This window comes from Cyclopterus lumpus, chromosome 7 (assembly GCF_009769545.1).
Source record: "Cyclopterus lumpus isolate fCycLum1 chromosome 7, fCycLum1.pri, whole genome shotgun sequence".
Classification (NCBI taxonomy): domain Eukaryota; kingdom Metazoa; phylum Chordata; class Actinopteri; order Perciformes; family Cyclopteridae; genus Cyclopterus; species Cyclopterus lumpus.
In genome coordinates, this window is record NC_046972.1 from 17,210,057 (window position 1) to 17,238,011 (window position 27,955).

The following is a 27,955-nucleotide window of genomic DNA, read 5'->3' on the forward strand; positions in this document are numbered from 1 at the left end:
TCTGTTGTCCAAAACTCTCAGATCGATGTTTCATTTCATCAAATTTATGTATTTTGGCGGTAACAATAGCGCATGTCCTTTCGTCTGCATGACCTTCCACGCTTTTCAGACAAATCCACAGAAATATTACTCTCAGAAAGACTAAGCCAGTAGTCTCGTCTGCCCATGTTCCCATTCACCATTATAATTATTCTTCATTATTTGTGTCAGAGAGAATATATATAATCACTGTAACCTTAAGTCTAATACAATGGCACAATGGTAAACTGTTTTTTCTCTTTTTAACTTAAGTTAGGCAACATGTTGTTTCTGGCATGATTGCATCATTGTCAGGATGTTAAATGTGTCCCTTTCTTCTAAGAATAAATACTATGTTATTGGGTGCTGATGGACTCGAGCCCCACTACCAGATTTAAAATAGATATAAAATAAATCAAAATATATCTCCAGCCTGATATGTATGAGATCAGATATCTTGACTGACGATTTTTCCAGACAGCTGCTCCACTGAGTGCACCATTAAATACCAATACACTGTTAAACTAACTTGCTGTTTAAAAAAAGTTGTGTGCCTCTTTCTACATCACGACAAACACCAGATAAGTCTTATCTGAAAAGGACATGTTGCAAAGTTATCATTTAGAACTCAACATAAAGTTTAGTCCCAGCTGTGGAGACATTGGTACAGCTGTCTATTTATAAGGCATTCGTAGTTCAATGTATTTTACTTGTGATTTTGTATGTATTTTATTCTATTTAATGTTTTGTACTATCTGGACCTTGAGTCTGAAATAAAAGTTTGATTGATTGATTGATTGATTCACATCCACATAACGGGAAGAAGCTCGGCTAAAAGCTCATGAGACCATTTTAATAAATCAAAACTCAATTCCAACACTGACCAACTAAATGAGCACACAGACAATGTGGTGCTGATACATTTATGCTCACTGTACAAACAATCTGTTACTCTGAAAACTGAGACTATACCTGTAATGGTCTCATCGCTCTATGACAAAAACTCACTGAACAAGCAGCAAAAGAAGATACAAAATAGCTTTTCTTACCTTTTCTGTTTTGTGATCAAAAGTTTGGTTCGAGATATCAACGCTGTAGAAATGTCTCATGGTCATTAATGAGTCGGTTCCAGCTGTCTTTAATCATTTGTGAGGCACGGAGAAGCATTTACAGTCTGCATTCGTCCAACATCAAAAAGTCTGTGCACAGGAAATGCTCAGATGTTGTGATATGGTTTGTGAGAGGTTTTGGGCTGCAATTGCATCATTCCAAAGGGATAATCACTCTTAAAGTGTACAGTTTTGGAAATGACAAACTTTAATTTATGCTATGTTCCATCTTCATGTACTGTAACCCAGAAACGTAGATACTCATGCTTGCATTTGCAGAGATATTCTTTTTTCAAACCCTGACGTTATTTTATATTTATATTTTATAGAACTGTTATAAAAACTGTAGGAAAGTGGCAACAAGGGAAGAACCCACATGCAGACAGTCGAGGCAGCAGGATCATTTCAATGGTTTATTGTTTAAGCAAGGGGCGCAAATGGCAGGGAATGAATGGACTACATGATGGCTGATGAGGGAACGTGATACAGGTTGACAGAAGGTTAGGTAACTGCAGGCCTGAGGAGGAACGTAGAAACAGGTGTGGAGATGAGTGGGGCAGTCAGGTGATGGGGAATGGAAGTAAAGTTTGAGGGTATCTGGCGGATGGATGGGAAATAGCAATGAGGGGGCCTGTTGAATAGAGTGTTGCTGGAGAGGAGACTGTGGAATGATAAAATAAATGTTTTTCCGGGATTAGCATTAGTTAATACAACAATTGTACCTTATCCATTCCAGATAACGCAGCTGTTTTTAATCTCTATGTTCTGATACATCTTGTTCTCGTTCTTGTTGTTGTTGTTGTTGTTGTAAAAACAACATGGCAGAATGTTTGTGAAGTTGCTTTTTCTTGCCCCCACTGGAAGCTGAATATCTTCTTAATAGTTTTTGTTGTATTTATGTGGCGTCTCTATGGTTCAACTGCTGTAGAGTGTGTGTGTGTGTGTGTGTGTGTGTGTGTGTGTGTGTGTGTGTGTGTGTGTGCGTGTGTGCGTGTGTGTGTGTGTGTGTGTTTGCTTGCTAGTGTAAGTGCATGTCTTAGGTGGGAGAAGTAAATTGCCAGCCATTTTTCTTCCCCACCCTCCACATTAATGTCTCACTTGGGCTCCCTCACTCAGATTGCTCATTTTCCAGCTGCTGCTTTTTAATGGGAAATCTATCCTGTGAAACTGGACAATTGGTGGAAATACACAAGAGGGTCATTTAACAACAGTACCAGTGCTCCATTTTGGGTTTGTACATCATGAAAGTGAACGAGTGTGACATACATGAAGTACCTTTTTTTTTGTGTGTTGCAAAGACCAGAGAGAGAGAATGAAGATCAAAGATTACGGACTTCACAATGAAACATGTTCCCACCAACAAGGTATAATTATCCTCTGTGTGAGGCTTAGTATGCAGTGTATGAGTCTCTAAACTTGTCTCTGCAGGTGGATTAACATGGAGTTTCTGCAGCTTCAGTCTGATTTATGGTCGGCGTCAGAGTTGGTTCAGTGGTAAAGAACAATGAGCGGAGAAAGGGATTTTCAAGCGACAGCAAAAGTGCCCTTTTGGATGCACTTATGATATAAGACAATAATAAAGTGCCCTCTAGTGCCCTTCCGCTGGAGAAAACCGGTGCCGTATAGGCTGCCCTACTTTATAGAAAAGTTTCTATGCGCTGGTGAAATTCCTTTCTTTCAGCCCTTCGGACTGCGTACACCACTGCATGTCACACTGTGTTTGGAGGACAAATAGTTTAATAAGCCATCACTTTACCATTATGAGCCATATAAATAAATTCATCATCAACCAGCATGAAGTGCAGTATTCATGACGTTTTAAATGATTGCATCTACAGGATTCATCACAGTAACAAACTGATGGTATTCACTTTCTCAAACTCATCATGTCACTTCTTGACTTCAGGGCTAAAATGTGAAAACAAAATCAGAGGGTGATGCTTTCTGAATGCAAAATCACTGCTGGCATTCATATTTGATCATTAACTTTTCCCTTTTTGGCATGAAGACTCAAATGAGGGGAGTTTTGGGGTTATAAATGTGAAAACGCTTTTATTCTGACTATTAACTTGAGCCAGACTTTACGGAAGAGCTTTCCTGTGTAGCTGGTAATTAACAGCTGCTAAATTGGAATTGAAATTTGCTCTTTCTTCTTCCCACTGAGGCCAATCACTTCAACAGCTTGCAGGGCAAGCACAAAGGAAAGAGGGGTGCTTTCTCAAACCAACTTCAAGGGTGTAATTTTACTTTCAGAGCACATCAACGTGGGATTCAGGACGCAAAGCAGTACTTTAAATCAGCAATATAACAAGATGACTGTATTCGTCGACAATAAGACGTTTTTGGGGATGCAGAATGCTCAGTTAAAACAGAAGGTATCAAGTACTTTCTGTTGTTGTTTGGCTGACGAAAGCAAATGCAGCAACATTTTAATATGTAATGCGATTAAAGGTGTGCTCTGTGCTTCTGGCTGTGTTCTTGCTCACAGTTATTAACTCTGAATGTGGTGTGAGTTATATGCAGAATATTTCAGTCAGTTGCTCTGCTCTGTTTCTTCAAAACAACCACGAGGTTAATACATTCATAATTCTGCTCTGGGAGTATATTTCTTTATGCATGCTTAGAGGAGGGATTCCCACTACTCATTTTGCTTTTCCCGACCTGTTTCGTTCATCTGTCCCACTCCGGCTGTTCCAGCCCCTTTTCCAAATCTGCTGTTGCTTTGTCTGTTTCCTCCTGTCCTTTCCTCCGCTGCCATTACTCTACAGATGTGTGCTATTGATGTTTCCTTCATACCATCAGTGAGATTTAGACCCCATTCAGTCAGAAATATAGAGGGAAGGAAGATTATTCAAATGGTCTACTCTTTCATTATTATTTTTCCATCAGGGGGAGCCTCTCTGTAGAGATCTGTGATTTATGCATCTTAGTTTTAGAAATATTTGGTGGTTCAAATTGCCATTCTTTATTAAATAAAAATTCAGCTGAGTTTTCCGCAGGGAGATTTCAGTCTGTCATTTTGAGAGAGGCTTTCACCACGAGCCAGACGGTTACTGTACATGGCAATGATTTCCCCTAAAATGAAAAATGTAATGAAAGACTTCAGTCTTTTTTATTAGTCATAGGTCACACAGTCATGAAAATGGGGAACGGAACAGTTTGGTACACCACATTTGGTTGAAAGTTACTGCCCACTAAGAGAGAGAGAGAAAGTGCAACCTGGGAGAGCAGCCCTTTGTGTACTTTAGGCCACTCCCTCCTCTCAGGTGCAGGACAGGAAGCAGCAGCAGAAAACAGGAAGCCAGATGGGTATCTGGCTCTGCTGTACTTGGGCCATCACATGATGAATGAAAGAAAACAATATATTAAAGGGTTTTAAATGGTCCATTGATATTTTTCTTAAACCCTCAATAACTTTATTTATCTAGCTTTTAATTTGAGCCAATATTACATTTCTTAATAACTGTATGTTAATGGGTAATCTGGATGTTTTAAATGTTTTGAAGGGGTAAAAATATCTTAAAGAAATAGTCCTTTGATGTTTTATAGAAGGAAAACACAAACATTCCTCGTGGGATTTGTACTCACAACCTCACATCTCTTTCTCTAACAGCTGAGACATCAGGACTGTGTCTTGAGGATTTCACCCCAAAGTTAAGTTTAAGAATGAATAAATTATGGTTGCTTTTTGTCCAAAATAGCTTTGAATAAGTTAATGTGAGCTCCATCAGCAGCTCTGATACATTTCAGCTGAGATATGAGTCACTTCACATGTTGGGAAAGCTGATAAAATATGTGTACTCAACAACAAAAGAAGAACTAAATGTATGTCACTGTCTTTATGAAACAGGCTGATCCTGGTTCAGTTTGTTATGCTCAGTAAAGACATGTTTTTTTCACAATAAGAGACATGAAACAGCCCTCTGAGGCGCAAGAGGAACAAGATATATACGCAAAACAAGTAGGTTTGAACAAATAACCTTATGACTATAAAGCTCTTTCTCTTTGCTGTCTAGACTCTGAGAAGTGAAGTCAGTCCCACACAGAGAAGAATTAGAGTCAGTTTTAGTGTGCACGTGTTTCATGAAACCTCCAGTGTGAGTCTGATTCAGTTTTCTGTTCTGGAGTATGTCTATTGTGTTTCTCTCCAGGTTGATGAAGAGGACGTTTTGCAGCCTCAGTGATTGTCCAGTGGATATGGACCCTGGTAGCTATTATACAAAAAAATTCCACGTAGATCTCACTTGCGAATTTCCATGTTTGCAGCATCGGCGAACAAGAAAAAAACAGAGAACACATAAGTCAAAATGAGCCGAGTCTGAGCAAGCCAGCTGGCTTGACGGGCATTTGTCTGCTATCTTTTATCACTTTCTATCATCGTGTTTTAGTCTGCAGCCTGTTGAACTGCAGATGGAGAACAGCTGATCATGTGGCCTTTGTCTGCATGTTACATATTATACAGCGTTATCAAGGCTTTTTAGTGAGTCATCTGTATGGTTTATAGTTAAGTGCATTTCCTGAAAATTCCTGAAAATGTAAAACCGTCACATTATCTCAATAAAAAAATAGATTAAAGTGTTATATAAGTGTAACACCCTTGAAATCAGGGAAATAGATACAAACCAAAACAGACATTTTCTTAAAGTAATGCAGAGTCAGTATCTTAAGGATAAAATTGTAAAAGTGTACTATATTTATGATAATACATCATGTCAAGACACATTCTGCCATTTATTATTCAAAGCCTTGGGGTTCTCGTGGATGTGAAACACTGCATCCTTGCCTGGACTGCAGCTGTGTGTCTGCTCTCAACTCTATACTATTGCTCACGGCAAATTATTCAACAGTGATACAGCACGTTTTCCAAACAGATAAAGGTGAAATAGGACGGTTTCACTGCAGCAAATGGTGCTCTTTTCAAAAGGGTTCATTATCAGTTCAAGAGATTAGTGTCTACTGTGTGTTTTGGAAAATGTAGATACCAAATTTAGCTTGAGATTTTTTATTTTTGTATTCGTTATAATATTGTTCAAATTAATCTGTAAATGGCGGTATAGGAGTAAATATGGTATTGCGTTGCTGTCTTTTACAAGTATCGTAAAAAGATGACGTTATTTGGGATATTTATTGTGCGTCACATGACCAACCAATGTAGACAAGGAAAGCATAAATAACTTCACACGCCACTGTGATGAGGACAAGATAACTCAGACACTGGTCTGCGCCTCACTGTGAGTGGAAGTCAAATATTGTTGAACAAAAACGGTGTCAAGCTCTCGTTCAGCTCCAAATATTTGCACCTGCTAATCTCCGCGACACTCTTCAGAGCCGAACTTTCATCACATCCGCCAGGTTTCATTTCCTTCACAGAATATAGGTGGCCCTCTACAACAGCATTCGTAAATAGCTCAAGTCTGATTGCTTCAGTGAAATAGAACTTGTGCATGGACTCAGTGTGCAGACATTACCACTCCTACGTTTTGTTATGTCATGTGGTGTTACCCCCGCGTCTCACGCAGAACGCTGAGGCGGTATGAACTGACTAATGTGTGGCTATTTATGCCCGTCAGTGAGAGCTTCATGATTAACTGTGTCAAATGTGGGAGGCAATGCCTTCACACACTGGGAAATTTACACCATACCCTTCCATTCTACTGATCCTGCCCATGTGATTTATCTAATGGCTTTGGTATCTCATCTGCAGCATGCCTCCCTGATGCCCTTCACTGTGTTCATATAAATTAGAGGAAGAAGTAGGGGGAAAGAAACATATGCTTCATATTCAAGGGGGAAATTTCCATGAATTTCAACGTGGCCTGATGAACATGTGTATTGAAACAAGAGTCTACAGCCATGCTCGCAGCTCTGTGAGGCTGTTCTTAAGCACAGTGGTGCTTTGAGCTAAATGCTAACATCAGCATCATCACAAGCTCACAATGACAATGCTAACACGCTGATGCATAGCACAATCCTAGTTTAGTGTCAGCATAATATTTGCTATTTAGCACAAAATCCAGAGTACAGCAGAGGCTGAATGTCATGTAAACCAAAATGTTGGAAATGTTGGCCCATTGACGGCACTAGATGACATGTAATTTTTGATTATCAAAGTTATTACAGTCATCTTTCAGGCAACTGTTTGGATATATCACCATAGATAAGTGAGAACTTTGACCTGATGATGATATTAGATTAAAAGTTATTCGGGAGTTATTCAGGAGTCCTTCACTGGGGAACATGAATAACTATACTAAATGTCATGGCAATGCACTCAATATGTATGGAGATATTTCACTCAAAACCACAAATGTCAACCTCATAGTGGCGCTAAAGAAATAATCAGGGGATCACCAAAGACATAAGGACACATCCCCTGGGAACCATGAATGTCTTCATTTGCAATCCATCAATAGTTGGATTATCTCGTTGAAATAAGTGAGGAACAAATCAGTCTGGACCAAAGGCATGAACCGTCTGACGGACCATCCCTCGAGCCGTACAGCCATGGTGGCTAAAAGATGAAAGAATGAGGTTCCTTTGCAGCAGTGGACTTGCTTCAAGCACTCCAATGCTCATTCCTGCACTCCGCATCCGGCTGCAGCAGCGCAGAGAGACGAGTGTTGCTGGGGATCGTTTGCCACTCTGAGACTCAGTTTAGCTGAGGGGCTTGGCGTCTGACAGCCACATTGTTTAAAGCTTCAGGAGATTAGCTGAGCCAGAGCCGCTGCCAGCTGCTGATATGACTGCTGCCGAATTTACAGCAGGCTCGCTGAATGAAGTCGGGTCCGGGTCTGGCTCTCTGGGTGGCCCTGACAGGCAGGCATACTTATTCCAGCTGAAGAGTGGGAGCAGGAAAATGTCTGCAGTGTCGTTAGAGCTGTGTGGGGGGTGAGGGCGGAGGTCAAGGCCCTACGGCAATGCCCCCACCCAAAAGCAATCTCATTTTAAAAGGTTCTCATTACCCCCGAGTGGCTGCAATCAGGTATGCTGTAAATCCTTTCGGATCCAATTTGTTCTGGAGTTGGCTGACACTGAGCCTCCAAACCAACTAACACAGCTCTACAGGACGTCCAACCTCAGACTAGAACACACAATCCACTGATTACACAAACTGACGAGGGGAACGTATTGCTAATCAAATGAAATAATGTAAACTGTTTATTGTCTGGACAGTTCATTCATTTCTCACATCTTCTCCAAAGCACCAGATCATGTATTTTTGTGTGTTTTAAACTGTGTTGGAAGAATATTTTACTTAAGTAGAAGTATTAACATCACATTGTCAAAAATGTTACTGACATTAGTATTGAGACTAATGAAAAAGCTGATGCAGTTTAATAATGTTAGATTTGCGGCTCCCTCCGGCTTCTCTATACATATTTTAAAGCCAATCACATTCAAGGAAGGATTGTTTTAGCTGCCAATTCCTCTAACTCCGATTATAAACTAATCTCACAAACTTTAACTACAGGAGCCCTCACAATCTCATAGCATATGTTTGGAGAGCTCAGCATATGGCATGGAGGCTCAGAGCCATTTGCTTGATGAGTAAGCCTTCATGTTTTTGTTAGTAGGGAGAAAAGCTCAATATTGAAGACAGATCAATTTACAGTCAAATCCAACTGAAGTCTGAGAAAGGAATACAGTGGAATTCAGGCCACGCATTTTATTTCAGATTCCTGTTGATGTGGATTTTGGAGTTTTCCTGAGGGCAAGGATTTGTACTTTTTGAACATGAAAAGTTCTCCAGAGACAAGGGAGCCCAGCCTGTCTTGGTGATACAACAAAAACTCAAATCCTACAGCTGCTTCACTGACATTGACTTAATCTGAATGGCTCATAACAATGTTTTTCCCTGAGTTCAAAGCCTCCAGCAATATAATATATGCACAGACGGAGGCTTTGGTTCTTTAGTTTCCTCCATTTTTAGATTCAAATAAGATTTGAGGAAATATTGAGACATGGCCATAGGCAAAATGTACCCATGCTAATGTATGTATCTGTGTCATGAGCCCAGCTCACATTTTATCCACAACGGTCTTGATAGGTGGTTCAGGTCATTACGGAGGATGGACTATGCAGTGCTAGAGTTCCTCAATTTTTTTCAGGAAACAGTGTACATGAATGAGTAATGCAGACTCTAGGTGGCTTGCTGTATGCACTGCAGCATTCATTTTCTGCTGATAGATGCCTTGTTAGCACTCTCTCTCTCCCAAGCATGATTGGAGGTAATTGTCTTCGGTATGCATCATTGAAATAGTCCCAAAAAGCAAGGCTCTGCCAGACAAAACACAGCAGCACGACATTGGAGAAAACGGTGTCTCAGCCTATCTCTCTCTGTCACATTTGTTATTCCTGACAATTAGTGTGGTTGTTTGGAAAAGTTCCTACTTCTGACAGAAGGTTCCGCTTCACCCCATGGACGTCCATTTTTAGCACCATTCAACATAGATTTAAATGGCTCTGAATATGTAGAACATAGAGTTATTTATCAGGCAGTTTACTTGGAAAAGGTTGTGGAAACTTGTAATGAGACCCCCCCCAGTGACCTCAATCTGCAAATGAAAACCTAGAGTTCTCATTTGCAAGAACACGGTTCGTAGTAACATCTGTTCATGCCATATTCAGTAGAGTTTTGCCTGGAGGAAAATCTGAATTGATACCCAAATCGTATCACATCTTCCTTCCACTGATAACAAATACACTTTTGTAAGCATAACCCAGCTCTTACACCTGTTAGAGCATGTTAGCATTGTGAATATGCACCAATATTCTAAGTACAATCTCACAAAGCTCCTGACTGTAATCTGTTCTAGATGGTTGAGTAATCTAACTTTCCCTTTCAATGTGTCCTTCTGTCTTTAACAATAATTATCTTTCAGGCTGTGAGTTGGTGGGCTCTATTGTGGTGCTCAGGCTCACAGTTCTTTGGCTGCTGAGTGCAGAGCGGCAGTCCCGGTCTGAGGAGTCCTTGGGAAGCTAATAAGTATCCTGCAAAGCAACACTTGGTTCATGGTTAAATGGATCGGATCGTTGGCCACGCTAAACATCCTCACAGATCTGCCTGGCCTCCAAGGTGTCCTGTTGGCGTCATATCTACAGATGGCATCTGAAAGTTACTGGCTCTGTTAGCGTCATGCGCAATCTGCTTTTGTCATCAATTTGTATTTAAGTCATTATTCTTTCACTTTTCTTATTATGTCCTATTCTTAATCACATTACAACTGCATTCAGCTCCATTAGCACATACTTGATGATAGTGGCAGGTGCTTTCTGTAGTAGTTATGGTGGCTAGACTATCACTTCACCACTGTTTTTTTTAAATCTTTTAATTAATTTTGAAGTATGGAAAAGGGACTATAACAAGTATTTGAGAGCTACATTCATAATACAATTGGTCGGTGGAGTATTGTGAATGAACAGGCAATTGGAACCAAGGGAAAAGCTTAACAATCTCAATGCCAGCATCAAGAAGGACCATAGAGGAAGGAACAATGTTCCTATACAGCATGACAGTGGCCATTCTTTGGAGGGGCTGAGTGACCTTATTTACCTGTTCTGTTTGCCCTCTTCAGTCATCCCCTTTCTTCAACCCGTCTCTATTTAAATTACAATAAACCTGTTGAATTATACCTGCATCGTTCTGTGCTAGCTGGTGCACTCACAAACCAACTTGACACATTCGCTCCATCCCTTCATCCACACCCAAACTGATGAATTTCTGCAGTTTTTGCAAGCTGACAATTTTTTTTATCTGGGTCTAGCGAATAAAAAAATTGCGGTTGCTATTCACATTCGCTCAGCTATTTAAAAATGAAGGGTGTCATGTCTCTCTCTGATGATTTTTTTCTCCCATTTCTCACAAGCATTTCTCTACAATATATTAGATATATACACAGTATATATAACACAAATACAATTCCACACAAGGAGATCTTCTTGTTCAGCTGAATTTACTGTAAGTTTACTTATTGTGCATAAAACAGACATTCATACACTCCACATAAGCAATCATGTTAACTTTTGCTACTGATGACTGTTACATAAGTGACCTGGCTATTTCGTTTGATGTGATTAGCTGTGATAAATCGGCATACAATTCCCTTCATCAGTCTATTTAGCATACAGCCAGGGTGCGGGCACAGAGCTGACACAGCAGGGCAGAGCCATGTGACAGTGTGCATGTGACAGTGTGCATGTGAGAGTGTGCATGTGACAGTGTGAATGTACAGTGTGCATGTGACAGTGTGCATGTGAGAGTGTGCATGTGACAATGTGCATGTGACAGTGTGCATGTTCAGTAGTGTAGCACTTGCAAAGGCCAGAACTAGTGTGCAAGAGAGAAAGCATAGCCTGAGGACCAACTCTGACAACTGGGGAGAACCGAGTGGGCGTTGAATTAAACAGACATTTAATTTAAATGACATACGAAAATGTATGTGTGCCAAATGAATAAGCTGCAGCCTGACCGAGCACAGGAGAACTGAGAAGCTTAAAGTAAAATTCAGAAGCTTGGAAGAGGAAAAACTATAAATTGTAGTATGTACTTTTAACTGTTTATCAGTTAACAATGTATCGTGCAAAAGCCACATCAACAGGATATTTATCTTGAGAAAACAGCAACAATACATCGGACAGACAACGTGTGTCAGAGCTGTGGTAAAGAAGTAGACTGTAGGCTGCTAATGTGCAGGGGAAACCCCAAAAGAACATTTATATTTCATGCATTAATTCTAGCAGAATAGTATTTTTCCAAGCCATAGCCAAGATATTAATTTGACCCCTAACTTTAAAAAGTGAGACGCAAACCTGAGTTGTAAAGAAGAAATATTCATACCTACAATTATCATTTGAGTTGTTATTTCTATGCATCCTACTTTACCTATTAAGAAGATGAAACGACTTTACCAATGTCATTTGGAGGCTCCACTTATGCAGTCTTCTCACAAAATGACAGCTACATTTATACATTCATCCATCTCAGGAACTCCACCACAGCGGGGATAACAGCTTTTTTTCCGGTCATTGAATGTGTTCTGTGGTGTTGAAACAGTCTCATAAGTATATGTACAGATTGTAAAGCCCTCTGAGGCAAATTTGTAATTTGTGATATTGGGCTATACAAAATAAACTGAATTGAATTGAATTGAATTGAATAAGTATTCATAGACAAATGTGAAGTTACATAACTCATATGACAGAATGCACAAAAACAGTAAATAAAGAGTTAGTTGTATTTGTTTCCAAATCTGTGCCTCTAATTGACAACTTGTATACATTTTAATTTGTACCTCAACTAAATATTTTTTTTAAAGAAATATATGTGTGAATCTCCACCTGCTTGTGTGGATTCTTTTGAGACAACATATGTACACAACATAGATTTCTGTATCAACACTTGTTACACACATTTATGAAAAGTAAGATATCAGGTAAAGCCAGTGAGAGGCAGATACTACATATTGGTGTTAGCTGTAAGCTAGTTAGCATTGATCATAGGCCTACTGACTGTGTGTATTTGTGTAAACTCAAACTCACTGACTGAACTCAGAAACTCAAATTATTCAGTTTAGTTATTTCCCTCCAGTCTCTCTGCTTATTCTACTCATCTTTGAACATTTATAAATCCATATTTTGAAAAAGTTCAAACATAGTGAACTTGCAAGGACATCTAATCGCCTCTTTCCATTGATGCAAAATTGTGTCTCAAAAAATAAAAATTGGAAATCTGTGGTTGAAAAATATGTTTCGATATCATCATAACAATAATTCACAAAAAGTGAGGCGAGTTTGAATTGCAGTTGAACTTTAAGTTGGATACTTATCAAGCCAACAGCACACGTTCAGTCTAGGTAATGAAGACTCTTGATGAAAGAAATCAAGCACAGCATGAGCAGCCAGAAGGATATTCAGGGAACATCATTTGAATGATCGGTGATGACGGCTGTCTGTTTTTCTAACTCACACAGGAGATGATGAGTTTGAAAATTAATTAGCATCCCAGTGTGTGTATATGTGTGCGTGTGATGTTTTGAGGGACCGCATCAATATTCCCCTCTTTCTATAAATGCAGACAATTTGTAGATGCTTGAATGTTCAAGCAGTTGCATGTGTCATGCGATGCCGTTAACAAATAAATAACGCTAATGTCATACGTCTTTTTGAAATAAGCCACCATGTGACGTAACGTGCTACAGCCTTAATCTTGGTTATCTTTTATTGAAACACGCCTCGGATGATGACGCCACTCCCAACCTCAGCTTCAAGGTTGCAACGTGTGGAGATTGGCAGGTTTCTTAATGACTTCCCACTGATCCCACTTGCTTGTCTGAGAGAGCATGAGGGATTCGTCATGCATGTAAATTATTAAGTGGAACGCAATAGATCTGGAGAGGGAAACATTAGACTGATTAGAAAATTCCTCAATTCTATCACGAGTAGGTGTTTATTAAATATTTGTATGTAATCTTTCTTAGATTAAATTAAAAAAGATTTAGAAAGAAATGAAAAAACGTACTTTGAGATTTAAAAATTACGATTAACCCGTAATTTACTTTTTGGTAGAGATAGCAGCGTTGCCCCAGAGGTTGTGCTCATCATCGTCGGTCTGCCACTTTGGTCCACACTAAAATATCTCAGCAACTATTTGATGGACCTCCATGAAATATGTTGCTGATGCCCAGTAGATAAACTTTGGTGAACCCCTGGCTTTTCCTCTAGCGCCACCAGGAGGTTTACATTTGTGATTTGGGTCAAATGTCTGAACAATCAAGGCATTATTCAACACAGCAATCACTTGCAAAGGGAAGAAATACCTTATTATGACTCGCTCAGACACCACCTGGGATCTCGCCATTGATTGTATTCACTCATCAAGATATTTCGCCGAAAAAAATTAAATTCTGCTGCCAGTTGTCATCGATGTCACAATATTGTGAGAATAATCTCAAAACATAGAAACAATAATTAAACCTTTAAAAGTCAGAAGGCTGCCTGCCCTGTCTCTTTTATATAGTATATACAAGATATTATGATGTGCCTTCAAATTGAGGAACCCAGGTTTAAGTGGAATAAGTAAAAAATGTAATATAATCTGCTTGTCCATTCCAGCAACTTGATTTTTATATTGACATTATCAAACATTTGAATATCTATCTACTGTGCATGTTGGTCCTTGAATCATTTGTAATATACTCCTACACCCTAAATAAGATGTATTCTTGCATTGAAATGCATGATAAGGCTGGCAATATAAATATGTGAATTCTGTAATTGTTTATGTCTTTATTTAACTATTGTTGTCGCTGTCTTATAATACAGTTTTATTTAAATTTAATAAAGAAAACAACAAAAGAAAAATTCCCTTTTGGAGGAAGTTTAATTCAGCCATCAGTCACTGACACTGATGGCCAGCAGTGCATTAAGTGATGGGAAAATAAAACTACTGCAGCTTGAAATGTACCGTAGCGTGTCCTCTCTAATAGGCTGCTGAGGTCCATCCTGTTTGTTTTGGTGCATCCTTGTTGATTCAGGTACTGTGGCCATGGCTCATGTCCACACACAGCCTCCTCTGTGGCATGTACCAACCCCCTCGCAAGCCCGCCAAGTCCACCCACTCCACTGCCCACTTTATCCACCTGCCACTCTCTGTAGCCCATCAAAGGCAGAAAAAAGCCTTATCTTATTCTGGAAAACTGTCTACCTAAATGAAATGCCCCCCAGCTTTGCGTGTGCATGTTTCTGTGTCCTGGCCCAGATTTTGTTTGTGCGTGTGTGTGTGTGTGTGTGCCTAAGTGGTTGCTCCCCAGTATACCTTGTTTCGCTGCTCCTCAGGTAAAAGGAAACGTGGAGACAAACGGATGCTGGAATGATTGCCTCTATGCTGTCCAACTAAATGCTTCAGGGGTAAATAGGACATTTGTTCTCTTTGTGGATTGTATTCTACTTTACAAAACTTTCATCAGGAAATTAGTGTTTGCCTTTAACTAAGACATTGAAGAGCTGACTGAGCCCAGAGATTCACAGGTATAATGACAACACCTTCACTGTTACTGCAAATAGCGACAAATGTGGTGATAATTGCAGCCAATTACTCCTGTAGGCCCCTGGTGTTTTGTAGGAACTAAATACACAATGCCTTTAGCAAGGAACTAGATGACATTTCTGTAATGCAATGCCTCTCTCCATCTGCAGCAGTGGTTTGAAACAAAGACAAAGAAGACATCAAAAGGGTACTTTATCTTTATTGCAACCCAGCGGCTGGCTCTTATTAATCTAAGATAGCTTCTTGTCGTGAAGGAGAAGGGCATCGGAAAGGCATGAAAAAAAAAAGTGACACATTTGAAAGACTTGATCCACTCTGGCACTGATTGCATTGCACGTTTCTTGAAGGAATTGCTAGTGACACTTATTTAAACAAGCTTATTTGCTGAACATTACATGATAAGATTGATTGATACATGCTGTAACATGTGTAGCAATCGATACCAAATGTGTAGCTCGTGATTATCAAACTATCAATACCCCAGTATTCATTTGCCCATCTCTAGTCTGTACATCTGGTGAGTCGGGGGAAGCAGATTAGCATATTTCTCAAAAAGAATTCCTTCAAAATGTACTGTAATCATAAGAAATGCTGCTCTTTCTATCCAATTCTGTGTTTTTCTGTGAGCCCTGCTGATGTCGGTATGTAGTTACAGCGGTCATCGTGTCGCACAAGGTCGATGCAGCGTGTAACTAGATCTCACCATTACAGCCAGCGATGCGGCTGACGCACGACAAACACAAAACAATTATAGCACCTTCTCCAATCGGGTGCCATAAAAGAACACACTACGGTGCTCCCAGGTTATTGATTTCCTAATCAGTCTGTTTAATGGTGTCAGGGGACGAAAGATATGCGCAACCTTCCTGCAATCCTCCCATTCTGTAGCCTGGGGTAGAAAGACATCAGGTGCTGTGTGACAGGGTTATTACATTTCCTCTTGTAGGTTATATAAAACAATCTGCTCTCATTTGCGTATCATTATTCGCAAAGGTGTTTAAAGAAGATTTTTACAATTTTACAAGAGTAATTAAAACAGGCTTAAGAGTTAAATCATGGTGGAAAGGGCAGGGGATATCTACTGTGGCTAATTTTCAATAAACTCAGCAGCAAAAAGAAGTGCAGGGATGAGCAGTGTGTGTGTGTTTGTGTGTGTGTGTGTGTGTGATATGACTGACACACATGCAGTGTTCTAGAAAAGAGACGATGGAGATATCATTTACTTTCCCTGACAGTATAAGCAACATGCATTTCCATAGGCATGATTTTCTCCCTGACAATTTTGGTGTTGCTTATTATGTTTCTATGGGATGAAACCATAAGTGCTATATGGAAGTGCACAAACCTGATTCTCATGAATTAGTTAGCTGTATAGTTATGCTCTCTAGCACTTAAGATTATTTCCTGCAGGAGTCTTCTCACTCGACAGGAACAGCTGTGGCATCAGGAAATAAATCCGACAACACAGTCTAATGAGTTCTCACTCACTTTAAGAGTAAATAAGTCATATGATATCTTAGTCAATCTAAAAAAAGAAAATCATGGATGTGCATCTTACATATAGAGTGCAGTTGTGTTCTTTGTTCCAACAGAGACATTGTCCTCCGTCTCAGATTTTGACATTGTTGCTGAGCAGCATAACGCAGGGCCTCTCATTTGCAAATTGCCAGGTGTACAGCTCCTTTTCTCAGATTATGCTATAAGATATGTATAAGATAGAAAACGATGCTTGTTAGCTTTGATAGCCGGATCATTTGAACTTGTAGCTCCAACTCAAGTTTTCTCCTTCGACTGTAAAATAATAGTAGGATCAAATAATGCAAGAACGCTGTTGTCTCAGAAGAATACGGCCGTTTCAGCAAATGGTAATATCATGTTTTTTAGCCCCTGTTCAATACTGTGTCTTTTCCTGTAGAAAAGGGGTTCAAGTCTTTTCTGTTCACGCACTAAACAATACTGTTTGAAAAGATTTGAGATAATGCATTAATTTCATCTTTGTGTGGCTAGTCTGAGTTTGTTTTCTAAGGGTGGAAGAGGCATCAACATATAAAAATGTAGGTGTTTATTTAAACTTTTTACTCCCTGATTTGATGGTCTTCCAGGCTCTTTCCTCACAAGAGAGGTCATTTCAAATAATTGATTTACTCATTTTTGTCAGAACAGCTTGATTAACAACATTGAATGTTTGATGTATGTTGTATTAAAGATTGAAACTATGACTGAGACCATGAACTCGTGTTTATGAGTTAATAAATCAAACGACAAGGAGGGTCATTTTCTCATAGACTTCATTTCAATCATACTTCTCAAATACCTTGGCTAGGTATTAGAGAGTGACAAATTATCAACAGACCGTTATTCGTTTCCAATTTCCTAACAATCGTTCCCTACCCTTACCCAAGTGTTTATTGTTGTTACGATGACGATGAAGGTTCCCCTAAACTTACGGAAGTTGTCATTTTAGCCTAAACCGTGATCTTTTCTCTCACCTCGCCTTAGCAGTGCCAAACCTGGGATGACGTTTTCAGTAATATTCCCCTCTCCATGGAAGTCCTTACCAAATCACATCAAAAATGCCCCACAATGTCATCATCCATAACGGTTAAATTATTCTTTTTCTTCATTTTTATTTTAAGTGTGTTTGAGAACTTTCAAAAGCACCACATATACATTTGATGAAGAAATTGAAACATGAAATTTGTTTCAATAGTGACTTTGGAAGGCTCAGACCTTGTCCTTGGAATATGGATGTCACAACATAAAACATGTCCATGTGTCAGCTAGAGACAAAACACGTATTTAGCCGTTTAATCTGACTTTTTGAGACAACTCATTACTGTTCATTTCTCTCTGTACTGAGCAGTCTCATTGATCCACAGTGTCGTTCCTCTCTCTCATCTTCACACAGAGGCTGCTCAACACCTTGTTTTTTTTCTTTTTTTTTGTCGTATAATTATCACTGGAACAAAACGGACTGCCACCTGCTGCCAGCTGCTCTCGGGCACAACATTTTGTTCCTCCGCTCCTCCCTGTTGTGATGGGAGACGAGCCGGCCCCCTGGCGCTGTCACTCTCCCTGTGTTTGCTTCACAGATCCCTGCATGGGGATGAGGAAGTCTTTGAACAGCTGTGTGCAGGCAGAAGCAGCTTTTTGGCTCTCCAAAGACACCCTGCTGTAAAATGGCACAGCACGATTATATGCGATACTTGACAGGCCAGTGTGTGCCATGTTTGATTAGATCTTGTGTTCTTTAAGAGCGTCTCCTGCGGCTGAATGATGCGACAAAACAACAACAAGCTTTGGAACTGATCTGAGTCCTTATTATTCTGGAAGATGACTGTGATAAGGCCCAGCGTGCACCTTGCTGCTGCCATCTGCTCCCTCTGATTCTGCTTGCGTGACAAAAGTTACGTTAACGCAGAAGCACTATGGTTCCTCTTCTAACCAATCCACGTTAACATTGGCAGCATTTCGGCATGAATGTCAGTGAGCATACATGACTGACTTCATCACCGTGGATACTATTTGTGTGTGTTCGACTTTATATAAGCAGAACAGGAGCCTGTCAAACTGGCTTGAGATTAAAAGGGAAAATAAAAAAATATGGGAACAAAGAAATGGTTTCCCTTAGTATTCACAAAGGGTAGTTGTCCTTGCTACGAGATGATTTGTTGCAAGGACACGAGGATCCTTTATTATCTATCTTCTGACATTAGATCCTGTTGTTGTTCAGAGGTGGCTTAGTCCTGGAAAAGAGAAATATTGATTTTAAAGGTTCCAGCTGAAAGTATCCCTTCAGAACAATCCATCTCAGTAATTCAAACCAATTCAATATGATTCTGTTTACTGATACATACACGGAGCGACATCCACTCCTCTTCAAAAGAAGGATTCTTATTGGGGACTCTCCCTTGTCAAATCAAACAGCTTTTGATGTAGTTATGTAAGACAATTAAACTGAATGCATGAACAATAATTATTTTCAATAATTTCACAGGGTATTATTAGATTTATTGCACTACAATGTAATATTGGGATGAAATAATGTGGAATATATTAAACAAATACATTGTTGTCAAAAAACAGGGATGCCGATTTTAAAACACCAGAGCTCCCACATGCTTTACTTATAAATGTTTCATTGTTGTCACTCGCCGAAGTTTGTGAAAAGATCTTAAAGACTCTGTCATCGCTAAAATGGCTGATGTTTGCAATAAAATGGTTAATGGGTGAGTCAACTTCCTGGTCCTCGTTTTGGATCACTTGCTTCCGTCAGAGCCTGACAGCAGTCCTGCCGAGCCAGGTGCTTTATGTTCATTTCCTGAACAATTCAATGCGCTGATTAATTGCTCCCCTCAGAGTAAAAAGGCTGAGAAGGCCTGCAGACGTTCTCAAACCACATTAACAAGTAACAGGAAAAAAATATTTTTTTAATTGAGTTTTATAACTCACGAAGCAGATTATGCTGGTGTTGTTTTTTTCTCTTTGAAGTGTAGGTCAGACATATTTTTACATCAGGAAATATGCAAATGAAACTAAGGGAATAAAAAGTTGTTGGATTCATTTGAATAATCTCTTCGCAAACATCTAGAAATGCACTCCCTCTTTGATTCAAGAAGAAAACCCAAGTGAGGGGCATTTTTATTCATTATATTTTGAAAATATATAGCTTCATCTTGTAATAATCACAATGCATCTTTAAATAGTTGTACAGGTATTATCAACAGATATTCAAAACAGTTTGTGTTAAATTGTAAGGGTCCATCAGGGCTCATGTGGAAAATCTGCATTAGCAAAATGTGGCTAAAAAGAGCAAAGCAATGAGATCCGTTGTTGTTGTTGTTGATTTGACAAGCCAGGTGATACTGCAATATGTATATGGAAAGAAATGCATTAGATAAATTAGACTTTGCAGAATGACTAGTTGTGTCCCCGGCCACAAATTTATCACAGTGTTAATTTTAAAAGCAGAAGGATCAAAGGTGTGACATGAATAAGACAAAAGCTCAGCACGAAAAGGTTACTGCTGACACGGCATGCATAAATGATAAGGGCTGTAACAAATGACAGCAATAAACACGTCAACTCAATGGCTTGCTTCCTAAATTATAGCCTTATTCATTAGTTGGCCGTCATCATTAGTAAATCCGTAATAAACTTCTCTCAATTGTAAGCACTCGGAAAGGTCAGTCTGCCGGCAATTTGAGTGAAGATTGTCATACTAGAAAAATTACATAGATTTACAAAGAACGTCCCTGAAAAAATATTACAAGTCAATCTGAAGAAATGTCCCTGCTGGCAAACACGGCTTTAGTTACATTCACAAAAATAAAACAATAATAGACTAATGAAAACATCACGCTTGGTGCCGTGATCAACATGTGACCAAGTGATCTCAGCGTCAGCGCTCTCCTGTTTTTTTCATCGTCCTCGCTCGTCATTGTGCTTCGTCGTTCGTCCGTGCGTCGCCGGTCCCCTTTGTAAACACGCAGTTTCCCAAACTGCTACAGTCAAACCAGCATTTGAGCCATCTGGCCAGGACAGAAATGACTGTCCGCCTTTTCACCGGCTGGAGAAGTTTCCGGTAAACACTTCACATAACATGGACGGGGCAGGAGTGAGCCTGAGTGGGGTACCAGTGAGGGGCTAAGAGAGGAATGTGTTACTGTAGTGTTGCGTTCTTTACACTGTCACACCAGAGAGGTTATAAATGTAAACATGTTGTTGTTGCTGTCACTGACAAAGTGGATTTGGCACTGCTCCAGTCTGGCAATATCCCCAATATCCAACTCTGATAATAACTCAGTCGGGTCTGTGTTTGTTGTGAAAACCTGTTTCTCCTGCTGCTCCTCTACATCCTCCACTGGTTTCTCCATTTCCTGCATGCCATATTCGCTGTCATCCTCCTCCTCCTCCTCTTCTTCTTCTTCTTCTTCCTCCGTGATGGAGCAGAGGCGGCTGGCGCACCCGGGATTGTCGGCAGGCGGTCTGTAGTGGCACTGCCCGTTCAGCAGCCTCCTCAGGGGCATCAAGGGGACCGCTTCCTCACCCAGCAGCTGCTGCTGGCAGTGCCGGAAATCGCTCTGACGCTTCAGCCGCTTGAACTCGCTGAAGGCGGAGGTGGCGTTCTGGTAGAGGCTGTTGGCGATGACCCGGGCCTTCTCCGACTTGCTGACCAGGACGGCGTGACACCGGAGCACCACGGCCATGTTCTTGACCTGGTGCCTGTAAATCCAAGCCAGGATCTTGGGCCGTGACGGGTCAGTGCTGCAATGGGTGATTCTGTTCAGAGAGTAAAGATGGATGGGTTTCTTTTTCCCAGATTTGTCAGCACTCATCCGGATGCCTTGCGGTCCAACTGTTAACCTCATCTTGACACTCTGCTCCCCGTAGTTGCTCCTCGCCCAGATCTTGGCCACGGCCTCCTGGGTGCAGCCGTCGCCCTTTGCCGTGATCGTGACCACGCTCCCCAGGTAGCGCACATTGTAAACAGGTTCCTCTTTGTTGAGTTCCACCTTTTGCCGTTTGGTATGAAAGATGTTGCCCACCCAGTTGAAGGGGCAGTCGGGCAGCAGGTCCGGACAGGAGCGCAGAAGGGAGGAGAGGATGGAGTGGTAGGTCAGCCCAGTCCCCAGGCTCTTGGGTTTACTCTTGGCCTCATCCTCCACCAGAACAAACTTATTCCTTCTCCAGGGCAGCATGGTGCGGGAGCAGTTGGAGCGAGTGAGCCCTCTGTCGCCGCGCTTGCTCTCGACAGCTCAGGCAAAAGAATAGGAAACCGAGAAAGTGTGTGCGAGGAAGAGAGGAAAAGCAGAGAGAAGCTGCTTCACTAAGCACAGAGGAGAGACTGAGAGCTGCGAGCATCAACCAGTCGGTTCCCCCGCTCGCTCCTCCCCCCTCTCTCCCTCCTCCTCTTCCTCTTCTTTCTCTTATGTTGTCTGCATCATGCAGAGCGGATCAGTGCAGGAACCTCAGCCGGCTAGCAGGCACCCTCAACCCCCTCCCTGCTTCAATGTTTTGCTTCCAAATGGCTCCCTACCAAAGCATTATTTATCCTTCCAGCTTTGCACCGAGGTATCACTGTGCATGTTTATTGTAAACCTGAGGAAGAGGGTACATGCCCCCCCCTCTCTCTCTCTCTCTCATTCTCTCTCTCTCTCTCTCTGGCTTATTTGACTTGTTAATTCTGTTGTTCAGCCGAGTCCATAGTGTTATTAATTATTAATGTTTAGCATGAGGTTGAAATGCGTTTGTCAAAAGATTGATCTCATTAGCATGAGGATAAAACACAAAATCGCAACCAGGTATGACTCTCTAATCTTTTCGTCAGTCTTTTAAAACATAGACTAACATTGCGTAACAACTTCCTCTAAGTTATAAGTACTGTCTCTACATGCTATAAAATCAGCAAGTGTATTATGTTTATTTGAGAAATACACTGAATTTCCATCTTCTATGAATATTTATGTATGGCCTTATAACTTCCATTAGAGTAATGTTACCAATAAAAAAAAATATACCTTGTAAGCCATTGCATCTAAAGATTCAGAGGATGAAACATTAATTCTGCATTTGAATTAAGGAGTCTTATTTGTAATTGAAAATGGGATTTATATTCTACACAGTACAATTTGTCACAAATTGCATGTCATCTCTTAAAGTAAAATAATATAATATATACTCTCAACTCTCTTCCATTATGTTTTGCCAATAACATTTTGAATTGGTCAAAGAGCAGGACGTTGGTGCTCACACGTCTTCAAAAACATTCAGTGTTAACATTTCTCAATTTTTCCGATACATTCATTAAATAACTTGGCCGTATTATGCTAAAGTTACACTCCAGATGTTTCCTTAAAATATATATATCTGTTGTTGCAAATTAGTAGTATTAATATGTAATTTCCAGGAGATTGGAGTGAACATGAGATGGAGAACATGGTATGAACATCTGTGTGACTGGCCGACACAGTGTAACGAGAGCAGATAGCAGGCGGCTGCTCTCTTTGAGGAGGATTCTGGTGCAATAATTCAAAAGAAGTAATATCTGTGTGTGCCAGCGAGCTGGTCCTTGCAGCATGGACTGAATTGTCAAGTGTGGATTGTGGATGAAGTTCTTTGCTTGCTGAGAGGGTTGTTACTGTGGCTATACAGAAGAATGTCTCTTTGTCTGACATTGATGGATGTACTGTGTGTATATATATATATATATATATATATATATATATATATATATATATATATATATATATAGTGAGAGAGAATATGTAGATTGAATAGGTTTGAAGGCACTATCTCATATGTAAATGTGATTTAGAGAGCAGTTAAATGTTCGATGCACACATATTGGGACCTTGATCTTCTTGAGCGCAGTGAGATTGAGGAGGCCTCATACAAACAGCTGTAGTCCCATTACTCGTCTTTGTGATGTGAGATAGCTCATCTCTAACCACAGGATATAAGCGCAGACCTTTTATATACTACATTTATAATAATTCATCATGTTTTGGCCTTTACAGGAATGGATAAGTGTATTCAGTATTGACTTATCTGCCATCCTGAATGAGTGGGTTTGTCTGATGAAATTAGGAAATGTCTCGATTCTCTGCTCTTCCATGGCCAGTGTCTTTATGTCTATGCCTGTGAAAGTGTGGGAAACGTTGTAACTGTGGTTAAAAGCAATATAATACAATCAGCTGTGGCATGCAATGTGAGTGCATACTGCTGGGAACAGTGAGGACTGAGGAATATGAATATATTTATTCTCTTAGAGAGTGCGACGTATTTCAATAAATCTCTGTTAAAAGTTAAAACAAAGTTTCTTTTATATGCACTTAATATTGTAAATATATAATACAATGTATTAAATCTTTCTTTGGCATGGGAAAAAACATACACATCATATAGTCTAATGTTGTGAATTATTTTTGTGTTCATGAGCGATTTCCCCGGGTCCCTTTAGTTTACCTCCAAGGTCGGCCATTCACTGTTTTTAGTCATATCTTGTTCACAGATTATGAGTAATAACGATCCCTCTTTCTTTCTTTTTTGTGAGTTTTAATGTCCTTACGTACTGTATTTTTTTTATAGATTGTTGTTTCGTGTTTTTTATTAAATGTACCTTTCGGTTTTATTATTTTGAGAACAAAAAAGAGAGAGAGAGAGAGAGAGACGCCAAACCTTCTCTGCTGGCTTGAACCAGCCAGCCATCGGCCCACCAAAAGCCTATACAATAAATAGAAAATACTACATTTATAAATGCATACAACCTTATGTCATGACATGCTTGTCTCTGAGATATCTCGACCATTGCACATGAACTTTACTATTAGCCTACTAAAATACATCTTATCTGTATTTTGGATTTTTGAGTAGTGAGGTAAAGGTGATGAATATCTGAGTCTACATTTGGGTGCTTCCTGCCTGTCCTGCTCTCCAAATCATGACACTAAATTGACATTTTATCCAATAGTTGTTGAGACATTTTAGGATAAACACTGTTTTTGTTTAGTCGAGCCACACATTCGATCCCCAGATCAGCTCTGCCTCCTGAGGCCTCGTCATTCCCTGTAACTCTGCCTTCCTCTCTCACTCTCCTTCAGTTGAACATACACATCCATTATGAACTCACACAAGCAAACCAGGGAGCAGAACATTATCATCGCAATCCAATTACTTTTATCAGAGTGACACTCCTCCCTCACCTACCTTATCCTCCCCTTCCTTATTCTCAGTACCTTTTTCATTGCTCTTAGAGACCATTTATCCAGGGCAACATATACTCCATATTTCTGTCCAGCGAAGGCAGCATAATTGAATTGGTCTCTCTATTCATCACCCCACACTTACTTAGAATGATGTAATCAATTAGAGGGGCCTGGCAGAGAGTGCCCCAGCTCTTTGATGGGGGATTTATGATTGTAGGTGATGGCGTGAAGAACGAGAGAGAGAGAATAATGACAGAAAGGGATACTTCAATATATCAGAATGCTGCCATAAATAACACCCCTACACCTAATCAAAAAAAGAAAGATACTCACAAAAATGACAAGGGAACCACATGGACATTAGGACTGAGGTGAATCCTTTGTTTACAAAAAGAGGAGGTATACAAGCCTCAAAGGATTTAAATCAACATCATTTCATTCCAACACTATAGATTTCCTTTGGCTAGGATGAATATATCATGCAGTTCAAGTCATTGATGATTTAATGAACAGGGAGTGTAATGTGTAAGATATTAGATACAGGAGGCTCCTTCCAACCTTTAATCAGGGGCCCAATATAGCCACAGGAGACCTGCAGGTCAACTCCACCTCTTTTACTCCTTCATCACAGGAAAAGTGATGGCAATAAGCCATTCACCAGTTTGCATGTAAGGTCAATTCATTTATTAACAATTTTTCCTTAAAATTAGCCAAATGAAAAGCCAATTAGTGCATATTAGTTAGAACTATACATATATTCAGTATTTGATCTGGATTTTAGGCACTTGAAGGAATAGTTATTCATTTGGAGAAATATGTTTATTCCCTCGCTTGCTAGGAGCTATATGGAGAAGATTGGTGCAACTTTCATGATTGTACAGTAAATATGAAGCTACAGCCTGTGGCTGTTTAGCTTAGCTTAGCACAAAGACAGAAATGGGTAGAAACAGAAAGCCTTGCTTTCCAATGGTAAAATACATTGATAAAATAAACCACCTACCAGCACCTCTAACGCTCAATAATTAACACATTATATCTCATTTATATAATCTTTACAAAAACATGAGTGTAAAAATATTCCTTTGCTAGAGAAGTCCTGGACTAGAACAAGTCTGGCTAGAAGCATACATTTAAGCTCATTTTAGACAACAAAACCACTTAAGTGGGGTTAGGAAAAGATTGGGGTTGATGCTAACGGCTCACGGGACAAGCGAGTGCCTAACGAGTCACGTGACTGACGAGACAAAATAAGATGCTAAAGGTCTTGTGTGTCAGTATCAGATGCTAAGGGTCGCTGACCAAGCGTCCGTATTTAATGGATTGTAAGAGTTAGTTAAGAAGACTGATAAAACTCTCCCAATATCAAATGTTATAAACCATTAGTCTCCACTTTGCTAGAAATTCAGCATTTTTTATTATCCCTTATTCACAATGTGCATCGCTGATATCCTCAAATTCAGTATCAATAGCTCCATTAGTGTTTCATTATGTGTTGCAGGTAAATCTGTTATATGTTTGAAGGTTTGTGGGATAGAATATGAGGCATGCCACAATAAAGTCTGTGCCAAATTGCTTCATTATACATTCAGTGCTTTTGTTGCGTAATGCTCAGAGACAATCCTCCAGGCACAGAATGCCAGCTAATTTCAATAACTTGAGGAACGGAGACTTTTCCAAATAATGTGCTTTTCAGTGGGAGAATGAGCAGATTGCGATCCAGGGTAGAGCTAAAAGCCTTGCGATACGGTGAGAGGACAACAAAAGAAAAAACTGCAAATTATTTCAAATGGGTTTTTCATAAGACTCTGGTTCTGAAGTTTTTGTCCAAATGCCACAAAACGTTTGATCGCATCCTTGATATCATATATTTGAGTCCATCAAAGGCACCTGACTGAAGTCAAATGAGACTTGTGATTTATGCTGTTTCCATTTTAAATGCTTAACAATCCTATTTATCAGAATGACATTAAAAGTTTCGAATTTGCTGAAACTGCGTCCTGTTTGCAGCTGGTGGTAAAATCTGGCATTTAAAAAGTTCAAAAGTTATTTTTTTGACTGCATAAAAACAATACAAACATGTCTAATTTCTTCTGATTTGCACTGCATTACTTTGACATTTTAAAAAGTGCAACATCTGTGCTGTAAATCCGACACGTCATTACATGAAGTGTAAGTGACTATTGTGTGTTTTGGTCCTTCGGGTATAATTGGATAGACTCTAAGGAGAGTTTGTCTGGAGGATGTCACGCAGATAGGGAGATTTTATCTGAACCAGTCACATCAACGTCCAACTGTCATCCTTTCAACGCAACAGCTCAAGAGGACACATATGATGTTCTTCTCGCCTATCTAGTCCTCCCATTAAGCTGCTGCCACCATCTGCCGTCGCTATTTCTGTCCGTCTGAAATCCACATGAATGCGTGTTAGGCTGGCATTTGAACGGAAATCATTATGTGACACACACTCACTCACAAAAGAAGTAAGGAAGTGGGAGTTTTCTTCTTTTTTGTTTTGCTGGATCAGCGAGGCAAATTTTGTCACTAGGTGACTAATGTGGAAGAGAAGCCCAGAGGACATTTATGTTCTTTTGCCAGGGTTGAAAACTAGGTTGCACCTTTTTCCCTTCTGTGGCAGGCCACAAAATCCTCGTAGGGTAATAATTCACATGTCAGATTGATTATGTCAGACTGCTTCAGCCAGAGGAGTTTTTATGTGGCAGGTATTCTTGTTATTATTTAAAGTTTCTAAAGGGTAGTTCAGAGAAGAAGCCATTTTTGTTGCAAATATGTTATAGTTTTGTTTATATTATTCATTTTATCGATTGATGGGGGGAAAAAATTATTTAGGAGAAGGCTTAAGGTCCCTAAGTGGATGCAATCAGGCTTTGGATTGGCTGATACAGATGATCAATGTATTCCTATCCTTTAACACTTTAGTGATTCACCACATTTTGCACACATTGCTTTATTGATATATCATGTAGCTCTATCAAGTCTCTTTAAAATACTTTTTGAATTGTAAACCGCTGTGTGCCTGTCAAAGAACACATTTTACAGTGTAAATACCGGAAATTCAC

General features: G+C 39.9%; 1 protein-coding gene across 1 annotated transcript; it reads right to left on the reverse strand.

The window, feature by feature from the left end:
* Nucleotides 1–19,785: 19,785 nt before the first annotated feature.
* On the reverse strand, nucleotides 19,786–22,014 carry fam43b (family with sequence similarity 43 member B). Its single transcript, XM_034536533.1, has one exon. The coding sequence runs from the start codon at nucleotides 21,870–21,872 to the stop codon at nucleotides 20,862–20,864; it is 1,011 nt and encodes a 336-aa protein (XP_034392424.1). The 5' UTR covers nucleotides 21,873–22,014; the 3' UTR covers nucleotides 19,786–20,861.
* Between the last annotated feature and the right edge of the window lie 5,941 nt (nucleotides 22,015–27,955).

Coding starts and splice junctions, on each gene's coding strand:
- fam43b (XM_034536533.1), bottom strand. CDS start 21,872: ATGCTGCCCTGGAGAAGGAATAAGTTTGTTCTGGTGGAGGATGAGGCC.